The sequence below is a fragment of the Nothobranchius furzeri genome, chromosome 12, assembly GCF_043380555.1.
Source record: "Nothobranchius furzeri strain GRZ-AD chromosome 12, NfurGRZ-RIMD1, whole genome shotgun sequence".
Lineage (NCBI taxonomy): Eukaryota > Metazoa > Chordata > Actinopteri > Cyprinodontiformes > Nothobranchiidae > Nothobranchius > Nothobranchius furzeri.
In genome coordinates, this window is record NC_091752.1 from 13,920,994 (window position 1) to 13,933,730 (window position 12,737).

At 44.9% G+C, this 12,737-nt stretch overlaps 1 protein-coding gene across 1 annotated transcript in view; it reads left to right on the forward strand.

Annotated features, from left to right (window-relative positions):
- btaf1 (BTAF1 RNA polymerase II, B-TFIID transcription factor-associated) overlaps nucleotides 1–12,737 on the forward strand; it is a 122,178-nt gene that overhangs the window by 17,070 nt on the left and 92,371 nt on the right. Inside the window, exons 4-5 of the mRNA XM_054738604.2 lie at nucleotides 11,609–11,749; nucleotides 12,053–12,252. Of these exons, the coding sequence (XP_054594579.2) occupies nucleotides 11,609–11,749; nucleotides 12,053–12,252 (341 nt within the window). The remainder of the gene's footprint in view (nucleotides 1–11,608; nucleotides 11,750–12,052; nucleotides 12,253–12,737) is intronic.

Sequence of the window (12,737 nt, forward strand, 5' to 3'; positions counted from 1 at the left end):
CTGCCTGGACAGCCTTGGATTTAATCAGCACATCAACTTTCCAACTCACTCAAAAGGACACTGCCTGGATCTGCTGTGCTGCTCTGGTCTCATCCCCTTAACTGTGCAGCTGATGATCTCCACATCACTGATAACTATTTTATTACTTTCAATATTGTAACCCAGCTTTCTTATACCAAACCAACCCGGCGCATCTCTTTTAGGAATATAAAGGACATCAATATCGACACTTTATCCTCCTATATTGATAATATTCAGCTACCGGACAATCTCTCCTCTCCTGATGACCTGGCTGCTCTCTACAATGATCAGTTAGCTCACATTTTAAAGTCCCTTGCTCCAGTTAAAACCTGTTCTGTTACTTTCTGTCAGTCTGCTCCCTGGTTTTCCCCTCAACTCCGTACTCTGAAAACCAAATCCAGACAGCTTGAACGCCTCTAAAGAAAAAATGGTCTTACCATTCACAATGAACTAATAAAAAATCAAATGACTCAGTATAAGGACTTAATCACACCAACTAAACAACAGTATTACTCCTGCCTTATCAACTCCATTCGAGGCAACACTAAGTCACTGTACTCCATTATCAATAAAATTCACCGGCCATCCGACACTCTCCCCCCACACATGTGCTCTACTGCTACATGTAATGCCCTTCTTCTGTTCTTCAATGAAAAAATAATAAACATTCACTGTGCAATCAACCAAAGCATCCCCCCTACCTCCCCATATGATCCTCCCGAACCAACAGTTACTTTCCATTTTCTAACTTCCCAGTGATTCTGAGATATCATATGTTATCCACAAGTCGAAGCCTTCTACCTGCCTTCTCGACCCCCTTCCCACGGCCTTGGTTAAATCCTGCCTCCCCTCCCTGCTCCTTCTCGTCTCCACTCTCATACATGCATCCCTTTCCTCCAGTATTGTTCCCTCTATCTTCAAAACTGTTGCAGTTACTCCAATACTTTAAAAACCTGGTTTGGATCCTAACATTTTTACTAATCTCCACCCTATCTCCAACCTACCCTGTGTCTCCAAAGTTTTAGAAAAAATAGTCGCTGCCCAGCTCCACACCCATCGGACACTAAACTCCTTCTATGAACCCTTCCAGTCCGGTTTCTGCCCACTTCACAGCACAGAAACAGCCCTCCTCAAAATAACTAACAATCTCCTCATTGCTGCTGATTCAGGTCTACTATCCGTCCTGGTCCTCCTTGACCTGAGTGCGGCCTTTGACACTATCTCATTCCATTCTCCTCCATAGGTTATCCTCCATCGGCATTGCTAACATCCCACTTCAGTGGTTCCAGTCCTACCTATCAGGTCACACTCAGTTCATTACTATCAAATCCTCAGGCTCACAGCCCTCTCTTGTCTCTTCTGGTGTGCCCCAGGGCTCTGTCCTGGGGCCCCCCCTTTTCATTACATGCGTCCTTCCCCTTGGCAATATCTTCCGCAGATTCAATATTCATTTTCACTGCTTCGCGGATGACACCCAGCTCTATTTTTCCAGTAAGCAAAATTCTGCACTTCCTCCCTCCCTCCCTCATCACCTGCCTTCAAGAAATAAAATCCTGGTTCAGTTAAAACTTCCTGAAATTAAATACAGACAAAACAGAACTTCTTTTGGTTGGTACCAAGAACACCCTCTCAAAATTTGACAGTTTCTCTCTCACTGTTGATAATACTTCATTTTCCCCCTCTCCCCAGGTCAAGAGTCTGGTTGTCATCCTAGACAGCATACTATCCTTCCAATCTCATGTCAATAGCATCACTCGGTCGACTTATTTCCATCTTCGTAACATTAATCGTCTTCACCCCTCCCTTGATGTCCACTCTACTTCTATTCTTGTCGTTAGTCTGGTTACATCAAGTATCGATTATTGCAACTCTCTTCTCTCAGGCCTCCCTCAGAAAACCCTCCGTAAGCTCCAGTTGGTTCAGAATGCAGCAGCGCGCATCGTCACTAAAACTCCCATCTCTGATCACATCACCCCCATCCTCAAACAACTCCATTGGCTACCAGTGCACACCAGGATTAACTACAAGATTCTCCTTCTCACCTTCAAGGCCGTCCATAACCTCGCCCCTCACAGATCTTGTTCACATCGTCACCTCGTCCCGTTCCCTCAGGTCCTCCTCCATTCATCTCTCTGTGCCCTCCCTCCGTCTCAGCACCATGGGGAGCAGAACCTTCAGCTGCACCGCTCCAAATTCTGGAACTCCCTTCCCCCATTCATCAAGAACATTAACTCATTCACAGAATTCAAAAAACAACTCAAAACTCCCCTCTTCATAACCACATATCAACTTTGAATTTTAGAGTGCCTTGTTTGTTGATGTTAACGTATGTTTACTTATTGAATGATTTGTGTTTTTATTCTGTACAGTGTCCTTGAGTGACCAGAAAGGCGCTTTTAAATAAAATTTATTATTATTATTATTATTATTGTAAGAAACTCGTCCATTGTAGAAGAGCGCTTTCTTTTAGCTCTGTAACATAGCGGGATAAAATAAATCATTAGTGTTTGTAACATTAGAGCTAGTATGTGACACATATATATATATATATATATATATGTTAAATGTATAATCACCATCACTACTGCTGTTGCTACACATATGATGCTAGCAGCTAAAAGGAACACAGAGGCGACTCTTCGTTCTCCGCCGTCACGTGCTTCCTCTTAAGATGCTCGTGCATCGCCGATGTGCTCCCGTGAAACGAGAGTTTCACCTTACAGAGTTTGCACTCTACTTGTTTTCTCAGTTGTTTTCATAAAAAGCTCACAAACCTTCAAGCTCCGTTGTCGATTTGCCATGTTGTGTTTTTTCTCCGGTGATTCTGCACGAACGCTGAGCTGGAGTGGCACTACCATCGCATGTGCCTCCACTTATATAAGCAACAGGGCAGGAAGCAAACGTGCTGCAGCAGGCAAGATTTTAAAAGTGCTCATACAATAAACGACGCGTCGACTGTTAAATTAGTCGTCAATTTTTTTTGTCAACGACGTGACGCGTCTAGTCATGGCAGCCCTACTTAAACAATAGTAAACAATAATGAACAAGATTCTGCTTCTAGACCTGCAGAAAGAGAAAAGTTAAAAAAAAAATACAAAATGGGACACACAACAATACAAGGGCAAGCTATCACTGCATCAACTTGAAGAAATATACAATCAACATTGTTTGACTGAACAATCACACGATAATAAATCATAGTGCATTTAGTGGCAACGACAGCCTCAAGACGTGTTGAACGTGCCCAAGCCCTTACTTATGAGAGCACCATGTGAGCACCTGTGTGTGTACACACGCTTGTTTATGTAAGGTTACTCTATAAAGGCTTCCAATAGAGTGTGAGGGGCCACAGATCTGCCTCCCAAAGATGTGTAGAAGACGGAGTGAGCTCCAAGTCCCAGAGATCCAGGCGCTGCTCCAGAACACAGGAACCCCAAGGAGACTGCAACCAGAAAGGCCCCCGCCCCCCCTCGAGAGGTGCAGGGGATTGCCCCGGGGGGCCACAACCAGCAGCCGGTAGAGTCCCGGGAGATATCAGCTGCAAGCCCACAGGCTCGCCCGCAGCCTCCCACCCCCTAGCCGGCTGAGCCCAGGACCCAGGGGCGACCACCCCCGCCGGGGACCCAGCAGAGCCCAGGGACCCAGACCCCACCAGGCAGCCACCAGGATTGATAAGGCAGACGCCAAAAATCTTAAACCCCCTGACCCGGAAGCTACGAACATTAAGGCAGACAAATGGCACCGCACTCGACACCAGATGTGGCAGGGGAGGGGAGACGAAGATCTATATCATAAAAAGAAGTCCCAGGAGAAGGGAGGAGTCAAAGGCCCCACCTGACATATACAGCAGGGGTGGACATTAACTTCAAAACCAACCGGCCAATGGGCCAGTAACTCTGAAAATTTTCCTGCCCTGCCAAGAATCTACCGGCCCCGCAGGTCAGCTGCCAAAACGAGTCAAAATAACAACTGAACCGTTTTAAAATGACAACTTAACTGTTTTAAATGTAATAAACCTTTATTTTGTACACATTCACAAACATAAACCTTTCTACCAGCACTGTGTCAGTCTCTGGCACCATTGTGATGCAGGCTGAACATTTGGCTAGTGGTAGGCTAGTGTTACTCCACCTCAAAGTTCTTGTCAAGCTCATCCTCATATTTCTTGCTCATCATGGAGAGCAAGCGGCCCTGACCCACACACATGAAATCTTCCTCTGGCTCTCCGTCGTCCATCTCGGCAGCAGTGGAAGTCTTTCCATCCAGGAAATCAAGACGCCTTTGCCGTTGGACATCATAAAACCATATGTTTATAGCTGGCTTCGGGTAGAAGTTTTTAATGTCTGCCGACAGTAACAGCACCGACATGAGCTCGCCCACACACTTCCCTGACAGGCTGGACCGCCAGTCACTCTTTATCATTTTCATGTGGTTGAAGCCTCTTTCACATTCAGCTGTAGATGCAGGCAAGGTCAGCAGCAGGTCCACAAGCTGAAGAACGTTGGGGCACTCGTCAAAGTACCTTCAGTTCGCACCATGTCAACTTCTTGATGAACTCCAACCAGTCAGGCTGCTGATGCACCTTGGATTGGAGTATTGTCCACTCGTTGGCAACTTTGTCCACCTGCACACCCGCATCTTCCAGGACAGGCTTGAAGTGCCCTACCAGGATGTCAACAGCTGCATCTCCAAAGTCTGAACCCCCCCCCCCCCCCCCCCCCCCCCAAATAAATAACAAAAATTTAATTATCAAAAAACTTACCCTTTAAAAACCAAGGGGTGTCCTAGCATTACCTCTTCATTTCAAAAAAATGTGCTGTGATGAAATCACCATATCAAAGTAAAATGAGGCAGTTCATAAATTGAAACAAAAAACCAACCTGTCATGTTTACTTTGTCAGGCCAGAACCCAAAATCTGCAATGTTTGTGGCATGAAGTACCTCTCCTTTCACATGCCCAAATCGGTTCTCCATGTTGGCCACCAGGTCATCAATGAGATTCGGGTGTGATGACTGGAATTATCGACCGTCGCTCGAGAGTTCCCTTCCCTCAAAGGTCATCTTGTTCCCGAACAACTGTAGCATGGGACCATGCCTACAAAGAGAAAGTAAAAAATATTGGTTAGTTTAACACAATATAGACTGCTATAAATTCTAACTATTAATATGTTTAGAATACTACTTTTTAACATTTTCTATTTCAGATACTGTTGATGGAGACTCCACCAGTGCAATAGAAGTTCAACACACAGACTGCTGACATTTATATTTGTTACAAAATGATTATATAAATGTTCACAAAGTTAATAATAAACAGTTAACAGATGCCAAACTGTAAGGCCGAAGATGTTTTATTTTAAAATGAAGGCTTACTTTCTCTTGTAAGTCAGCAGCACAGTCTTTGTTGACTGTAGGGCTTCATGCAATGCAGCCATCGTCCCGTTGGTCTTCTGCATCTTGCATGACAGGTTGGAAAGACGAGCCAGGACATCAAACAAGAACCATGCATACTTTATCATTTCCAGAGATGTTGCAGCACGATAGTAGTTCCGGGCCTTGGCCTGCTGGTCACTTCGTACTCCGGTGGAATCTGGGGACTGTATCTGAAAAACAGCAACATGAAGACATTATTTATTTTATATTTGCATAAATAGAGCAGATTGCAAGCTTTATTGTGCACATTTAATAAAATACAGTTTTTGCTTGCTGCCCATTTCTTTTTTGAGATTTGATCTACTTTATCAAGTGCATTTTTTAAGTGCATTCAAACCGACATTTAGTTTTCAGTGCAAGCATTGTTGAGAAATCATTTTTAAAATAATGCCATTTGAACAGTGCACATAAGGATATACCTGTTCCAGATGTTGATCAATGGCAGAGTACCCTCGCAAGAAATGGTCCAAGGCCGTCAACAGGTGTAATACCCAGCGGGTGCCTGTAGCTCTGGTGGGCATCATGGGTTTCTTTCCCAGGGATTCGAACGAGGCCTTAACGTTCGCCCGGTTGAGAGGACTGTAGTGGTAGAATGTGTAGAGTCCAGTAAGGAGAGCTTTTTGTGGCATGGATTCTTCAAGGCAGAATCCTTAAAACTCAGCTCAAGTCTTTGGGGCATACAATGCACATGGGGCAGGTCTGCTGTCAGTCTTGTCACCACGCCACTCTTTCCTCCAAGCATGACTGCAGCCCCGTCTGTTGACACAGCGACAAGTTTCTTCTTCCAGGTGCCTTCCTCCACACCAAGACCTTTACACACACCGGCTGTTATGGCAGACGTGATGTTTTCAGCATTAGCTTTTGTGACTGCCTCGATACCCAGGATCTTGACACTGATTTGTCCTTTAACTCCTTGTCGGCCATAGATGATCCCTTCTTCAATGACAGCACTGTCAGCACAGCCATCTGACAGAGAAAGAAACTCCAGCTGCAAATTCTTCTTGCACTCTCTCCTCTGCCTGGGCTATATACCCAATGAATGTTTTGGGGTGCTTTCTGGTTCGGTACGTTTCGCCTATCTCCATGCCCTTCTGCTCATCTAAACTGAAAGAAAAAGCAAATTACATTTCATACATTCAATTTTGACAGACAGTCTTTAACTGTGCTAATGCACATACCTCTCACATTGGAAAGATGGCAGTAAAAAAAACAGTATAAGAAAAGGTGGGGAAAATAAAATAAATGGAATAATGAATAAAAGGTGAAAATAATTAAAGGAACCTTTTTTAAAAGGAAATGTTTAATAAAAATCTTTTAAAAAAACAAAAGAAGAAACAAGATGGCAGTTAAACAGAATTTATTTAAAAAAATATATCAAAGATGACTTAAAGATGGTGCATCTTTTCTAGTTCATTTTTTTTCCATCAAACAATGAAATGGACAAAAACATATCTTTAAACAGAACAAACCCAGTATTTTGATAATTTGTTAAGCAAATAATACTCGCACATCCAAGTCTGTATGGCCTTCCTTTCTTTGCAGTGGCGTGAGCCGTACGAAACAACTTTTCCAGTTTATCTTGCTGTGCTTTCGTCATCGCCACGAGGGCCTTTGCAGCTGGCAACTCTCCTACTGTTGCTGCATTTGCAAGATCAGTCTTTTCAGCCTTCATGTGGCTCGCTGTTTTTTCGTGGTCTTTAACGTATTCGAGTTTGAATTTGTTTGTTCCCTTAACAAAACTCGATTCTGTCGTCTCATACTTCCGGCATACAACGCAGTACATCACTTCCTCCGCTTTGCTGTACTCGAGCCATCCTCTGCGCCTCCCGTCTTCTTTAAACCGCCAAGAATCATTCCACCTCCGCACACGCTTCTCTGCTTCATACCGTTTCGAACGGTCTTGCTTCTCACCAGTTTTAAAGCATTTTGCCGGAGGTTTCATCAAGAAATCCCATCCCTGTGGTGGCGCCGCCATCCTCCTGCTTGCTTGTGTGTTTCTATCGTGGTTCACGTGACTAGAGGCATGCAGTACGTGCACGATTCATCCAGTATGTGCACGAATCGTGGACGTACTGCACATAGAAGTGCAGTACGTGACTAGAGGCGTGCAGGTTCACGTGCGCAAAACGAAAATGGCGGCTTCCTACAGGGCGCGGCCAAGATGTAGGTGAAAGCCGGTGTGTAAATGACACATAAGGCTTGGGCGCTACCCGGGCGGTAAGTCGTCAATTGTAGCCCGACGAGAAAATTTAGCGCCATTGGTGCTCGGGCGCTTTAAAGGTCCAACCCTGTACAGTCATACACAAAGTTATACACTCCCTCCCTCATGCTCACAAACTCCACAAACAAGAAGTAGAATATCTACGCCCATCCCTGGGGTACAACCATTACCGGTTCCCAGAGTTTGACCCTTTCTGCTGGGGTGCTGATGAGCAGGCTACCCCGCCCAACGCGGAGCACAGCAACCCACCACCCCAGACCCCAACCAGACGGCCAGATCTCCCTCCTAGCCTCCAGCCCCAGGAAGCCAAGCAACAGAGGTGTGCTAAGACCCCTAGTCTCCCTCCACCTGCTCCAATATAGTGTTAGTGCGTGTTGATGAGGTGTATTCCATGTCTGTGGTGAGCGGGCAGTGCAGGCATTGTCTGGCCTATGTCAGCTGATGCCACCAAACCACCCCACATGCACCCACAGCCCTCGGTGTCTAAGTGCAGTTTAAAATTGGAAGTGGGCACCGGCACTTGGGATGAAGCTGAGAAATCCCCCTACATAATGCCTTTGGATGTGCTCACTCCCAAGGCCCTAAGTGTGTGCGTGGAATGTCGTTGGTGGAAGTGTTTAAGGTGCAGATAAAATTGGGGGAGGGGGCAGGTTGCCACAGGAATGCGGAAATGGGGTCCATACCCACACTCCCTGACTTGTCCACCCGCCAAGGTCCTATGTGCATGTTTGTGTGATGATGTGAGGGAGCAGGAGGAGAAAAATATGTGGGGATGGGGAGGAACGGCTGGTTGGGCTTAGCCCTCCAGGGAGCCAGCTCCCCCACTGGCCCCAATAGGCACCTCTGTTGTCAGAATGCCACCCAGGGCATGGAGACCCCAGCCCATCCTGCCAGGGCCCAAAGCAGCAGCATTGCAGAGCCTCACGGAGTCCGTGGACACCAACCCAGCCCCACCCCAGCAGAATATCTACGCCCATCCCTACATTTGCACAACTACCAGAATATAAAAGACATAGGACATCCAGGTAAGGTTGAGTCCTCCTGGATCTCCCCCTCCCCTGTAATGGGACAGCAGACGAGCCAAGGTCTACCCGAGGCCCCAGAACCTCAGGGGTCTCAGGAACGTGCTGATTTTCGAATGGGGGGGTATTTTGGGTTTAGTGTGAAAATAAGTCTGGGACAGCAGCTGCGCTTCACAAAAGTGACATAATCAAAGCAGACACAGATTAAAACAAAAGGAAAAGGGCTATAAGTTCAGTGAACTTCAAATCCTTCCCACAGGAGGAAAGAATCACCATAAACCGGTTATGTGGTAAGTAGCAGCTATGCTAGAGGATAGGAGATTCTGTGGTGACGTCACATATGCAATGTACCGATGTCTGATTTAAAGTTGCGCTAACGGCAAACTTGTACAAGCTGATAAATCTTAACATACATGGCTGGTGTGGCCAACACCCATCACTACAGTTCATTTAAATATATGTACAACATACATCCAGGGCGTAAGGCAAAGCGGATTAGGAAATAATTCTTTTAGCCTCGTTAATTTTCTTTCATTTTTCCGATCTTCCAGTGCCCCATGAGCTGACCAGACAAGAGTCTGACATTTCAGCCGCATAATTGTGTTGTTTTATTTCATATTTTTATCAGCAGATCAGATCAGAAGATTCAATAAAACAATCAAATACTAAAATATCCAATAGCTGCAGCAGTCCTATTTTAAACCTTTAACAGAAAAAGAAACGAACAAGAAGACAAAAAAATACAACCTGCACCAAACCAAGGTTACGTCTGAGAAGGTAAGTTTATAAATGCAACACAGTGGTGCTGTGCTTTGAATACTGACTTTCAGTTCATCATTTGACTCCTCTTGAGAATCCTTAATGTTTTCTCCCACCCGCTGAACAGCGGGAATGTAAAGCTTTGTTGCTAATGTTACTGTTCCGTTCTTCTTTTAATGAGAATGGCAGACTAACGGCAACACGGCCCGTTGATGCCTCCATCAGGTCAGCTGTGTAAACAATGGTTCTTATCTTCATATTTGACACCCGCCACTGTGGCGTGTGCGTTGTGCCAATTAACCCACCACTTCATGAATTTACCTACATTTGGCTGGTGGCGGATGCTAATTTCAACGAAAAAAACAGAAAATGTCAAAGGTGTGGGACCATTTTTCACGTTGTAAGGCAGAAAATGTAGTCCAGTGTAAATACTGTAAAATGGATTTAGCCTACCACAACACTACATCCTCGATGCTGCAGCACCTGACCAGAAAACATCCACATGCAAATGCCACTTCCGCAGGCGGACTCGGAGGTCCGCTATATGTTCTGCGGACACTGCGACTTTTTCATTTGTAGCACTCTGTTTCAGCTCACACTGTGCATCTGGTAGCAACACGTCGGATCTAAAATGTGCTTAAAAATAGCAGTTTTTACACAACACATTTGACTTTTTTTTGTGTTGTTATTGATGTCTGTTGTTCCTCGGGATTGCTGCTGGAGGACACAGGTATTTATGAGAGGAAAGCGAAAGTAAATAAATGTTTTGTATCTGTATAATTTGACATACCTTAAATCCTCTAATATTAGCCTGTATTTAATTAACTGCCGGGTATCATATTTTGGCCGGTGTCGGAGTCGACGGAGGTGAATAATGGCCGGATTTTTATTGTGGCCTGGTGGAATGTGATAACAAGCAAGTACGGGGGGCGGTTGTGTCATCGTCTCACTTTTGATATGCCAGTGATAGACCGCGAGGGTAACTTTAACCGTGCGGAGACGAAGAGGAGGCGAAAATTTGATATCAAGTTCAAAGAGAACGTGCGCTGCAGAACACTGGGGAGTAGTAGTAGGGGTTGTATGAACTAGTCACTAGTCGACTTCACCGCTCTATAGTGACTTTTTATGCCTGTCATCGACTAGTCGCTGTCACGTGATAATGACCGGCAAGATGAAGTCCTCGGAAAAGACAGCAGCCTGCTGTCAGCAGGTGACAAGCTCCTGCACGTCGGGAGGCAACGCGCTGTGCCAGAGTGTTGGTACCGACACCCGCCGTAAAACAGGCATTTAACCAAATTGTGACGTTTACCCTCTTGCAATTTAACCTTCCCCTCACCCCCATCCTAACCTTAACCAGCTTGCGCATGCAAAGCTCTGATTGTTGACGCGCTCCAGACATCTGCGTCCTGAGCACGGCCACAGTAACATTATCAAATCAGGTGTCGCCACCTCAAAAACTAATTTAACACTCGATCGTTCATGTCTGCTCATTTCCTTTTATGTTTTTTGGTTTTTTATTCTTTTATTTGTGCCTGATGCGTTTCCTTGCTTTGGATCGGGGCGCATCACCTGTTTTGTCCTCGGTGACGCACCTAACTGATGTGGCCGGCAAGCACTCCACTGTTTTTGCGGTCGGTAGATCTTTTAGAACTGCAGTTCAAAGGAAACTCATAAGGTGAAAATATATGAACCCAGGTAGCAGTTTTTCTTTAGGATCGAGAGGAGATGCAGGAAGATAATAAACAGGCAGGACAGAAAAATAGTCAAATAAAATTTTTTCGTGATTTTTAGTGGTCGAAGGTTACCATTCTAGACTACTGCCTATGTTTATATACATGTACCTTTGTTATTATTTTTCTTAATTATTTTAAGTCTTGGTGCTGCTGTAACAAGTGGATTTCCTCACTGTGGGATCAATAAAGTCTATTCTATTGTGCTATGCAGTTAAAGTCAGATTTGCAGGTTAAAGACTGCTTCATTTTGACAATTGAAATGTTTATTTTGTGCATCTAAAATGACACTTATCCTGGCAGGGGGCCAAGAAAAGCCTGGTGGGATTAGGGTTAGCGCTGGAGAACCCCAGTCTGACCCTGTGTTTAGATGAACCTCATTCTGAGCAGGAACTAAACTTGCCGTCTTTTGTTTTTCCTAGAATCTTGTGCAGATTTGTCTCTGGAGGACTCCTATGACCGCTTAAATTTTCACCACTTTGACATTTCTCGCCTCCTGAAACACGGAGCGTCTCTGCTTGGATCAGCTGGAGCGGAGTTTGAGCTGCAAGATGACAAAACTGGTTTGTTTTTTCAATTGAACATAATCTTCAGTTTCAACTTGTTCATTTAGTCTTCATTTAAAGTCAGTTTTTAGCACACTGGAAACATTTGATGCATCCCTGTGAGCTGATGTTTTCTACTTTGATACGCCCTTTCAGCTATTTTTATTGAAGTTCTTGTATTTGTTTGGGCCCTCAGTATTTTCACTTTGCTCTAGCGTTCCACGCCAACGTTCACAATCTTCTCACCCCCACAATGTACTTTTCCACTATTTGTATAACCATGTTGCGTTTCCTCCTGACTTCCTTATGTTGTCTTTTCAGCTGAGATGGACCCCAAGGAGCGTCTTGGACGCCAGAGAAAGCTTCTTCAGAAGAAGCTGGGCCTGGACATGGGCGCTGCCATTGGAATGGACACAGAGGAGCTGTTTAATGATGAAGACCTGGACTGTTCCTGTCAAACGAGTGTGCTTAGACCTCAAGAAACCAAGGTTACAGCTGGCTGTAGCTCTCTCAACCATGTGGTGAGCTTCACTTCAGTGATTTTACCTTTTTTCTTTGCTACTGAATTATAAAGGAGTTTTAGAGCAATAAAACGTTTCTTCTGCATCCTTCTCTGCTGCCCTTAGAAACATTTTGGTTTCAAAAATTATCAATCAATCAAATTTATTTATAAAGCGCTTTTCAAATTAAGTGCTACTCAGAGTGCTTTAAAAAATGACCCCAGATTCCCATAACAGGTTAAAAACATTAACAGACATATGCAAGCACACGCACACACACACACACACACACACACACACACACACACACACACACACACACACACACACACACACACACACACTCACACACTCACACACACTCACACACACACACACACACTCACACACACACAAGTAAAAATTATATTTGGCTGAGTCCAGAAGAGCCAAGTAAGGCAAGGAAACGCCATCAGAGGAGCCGTCTGCCCCGGCAGCATCAGGTCTTCCACACTAAATCAGGGCGC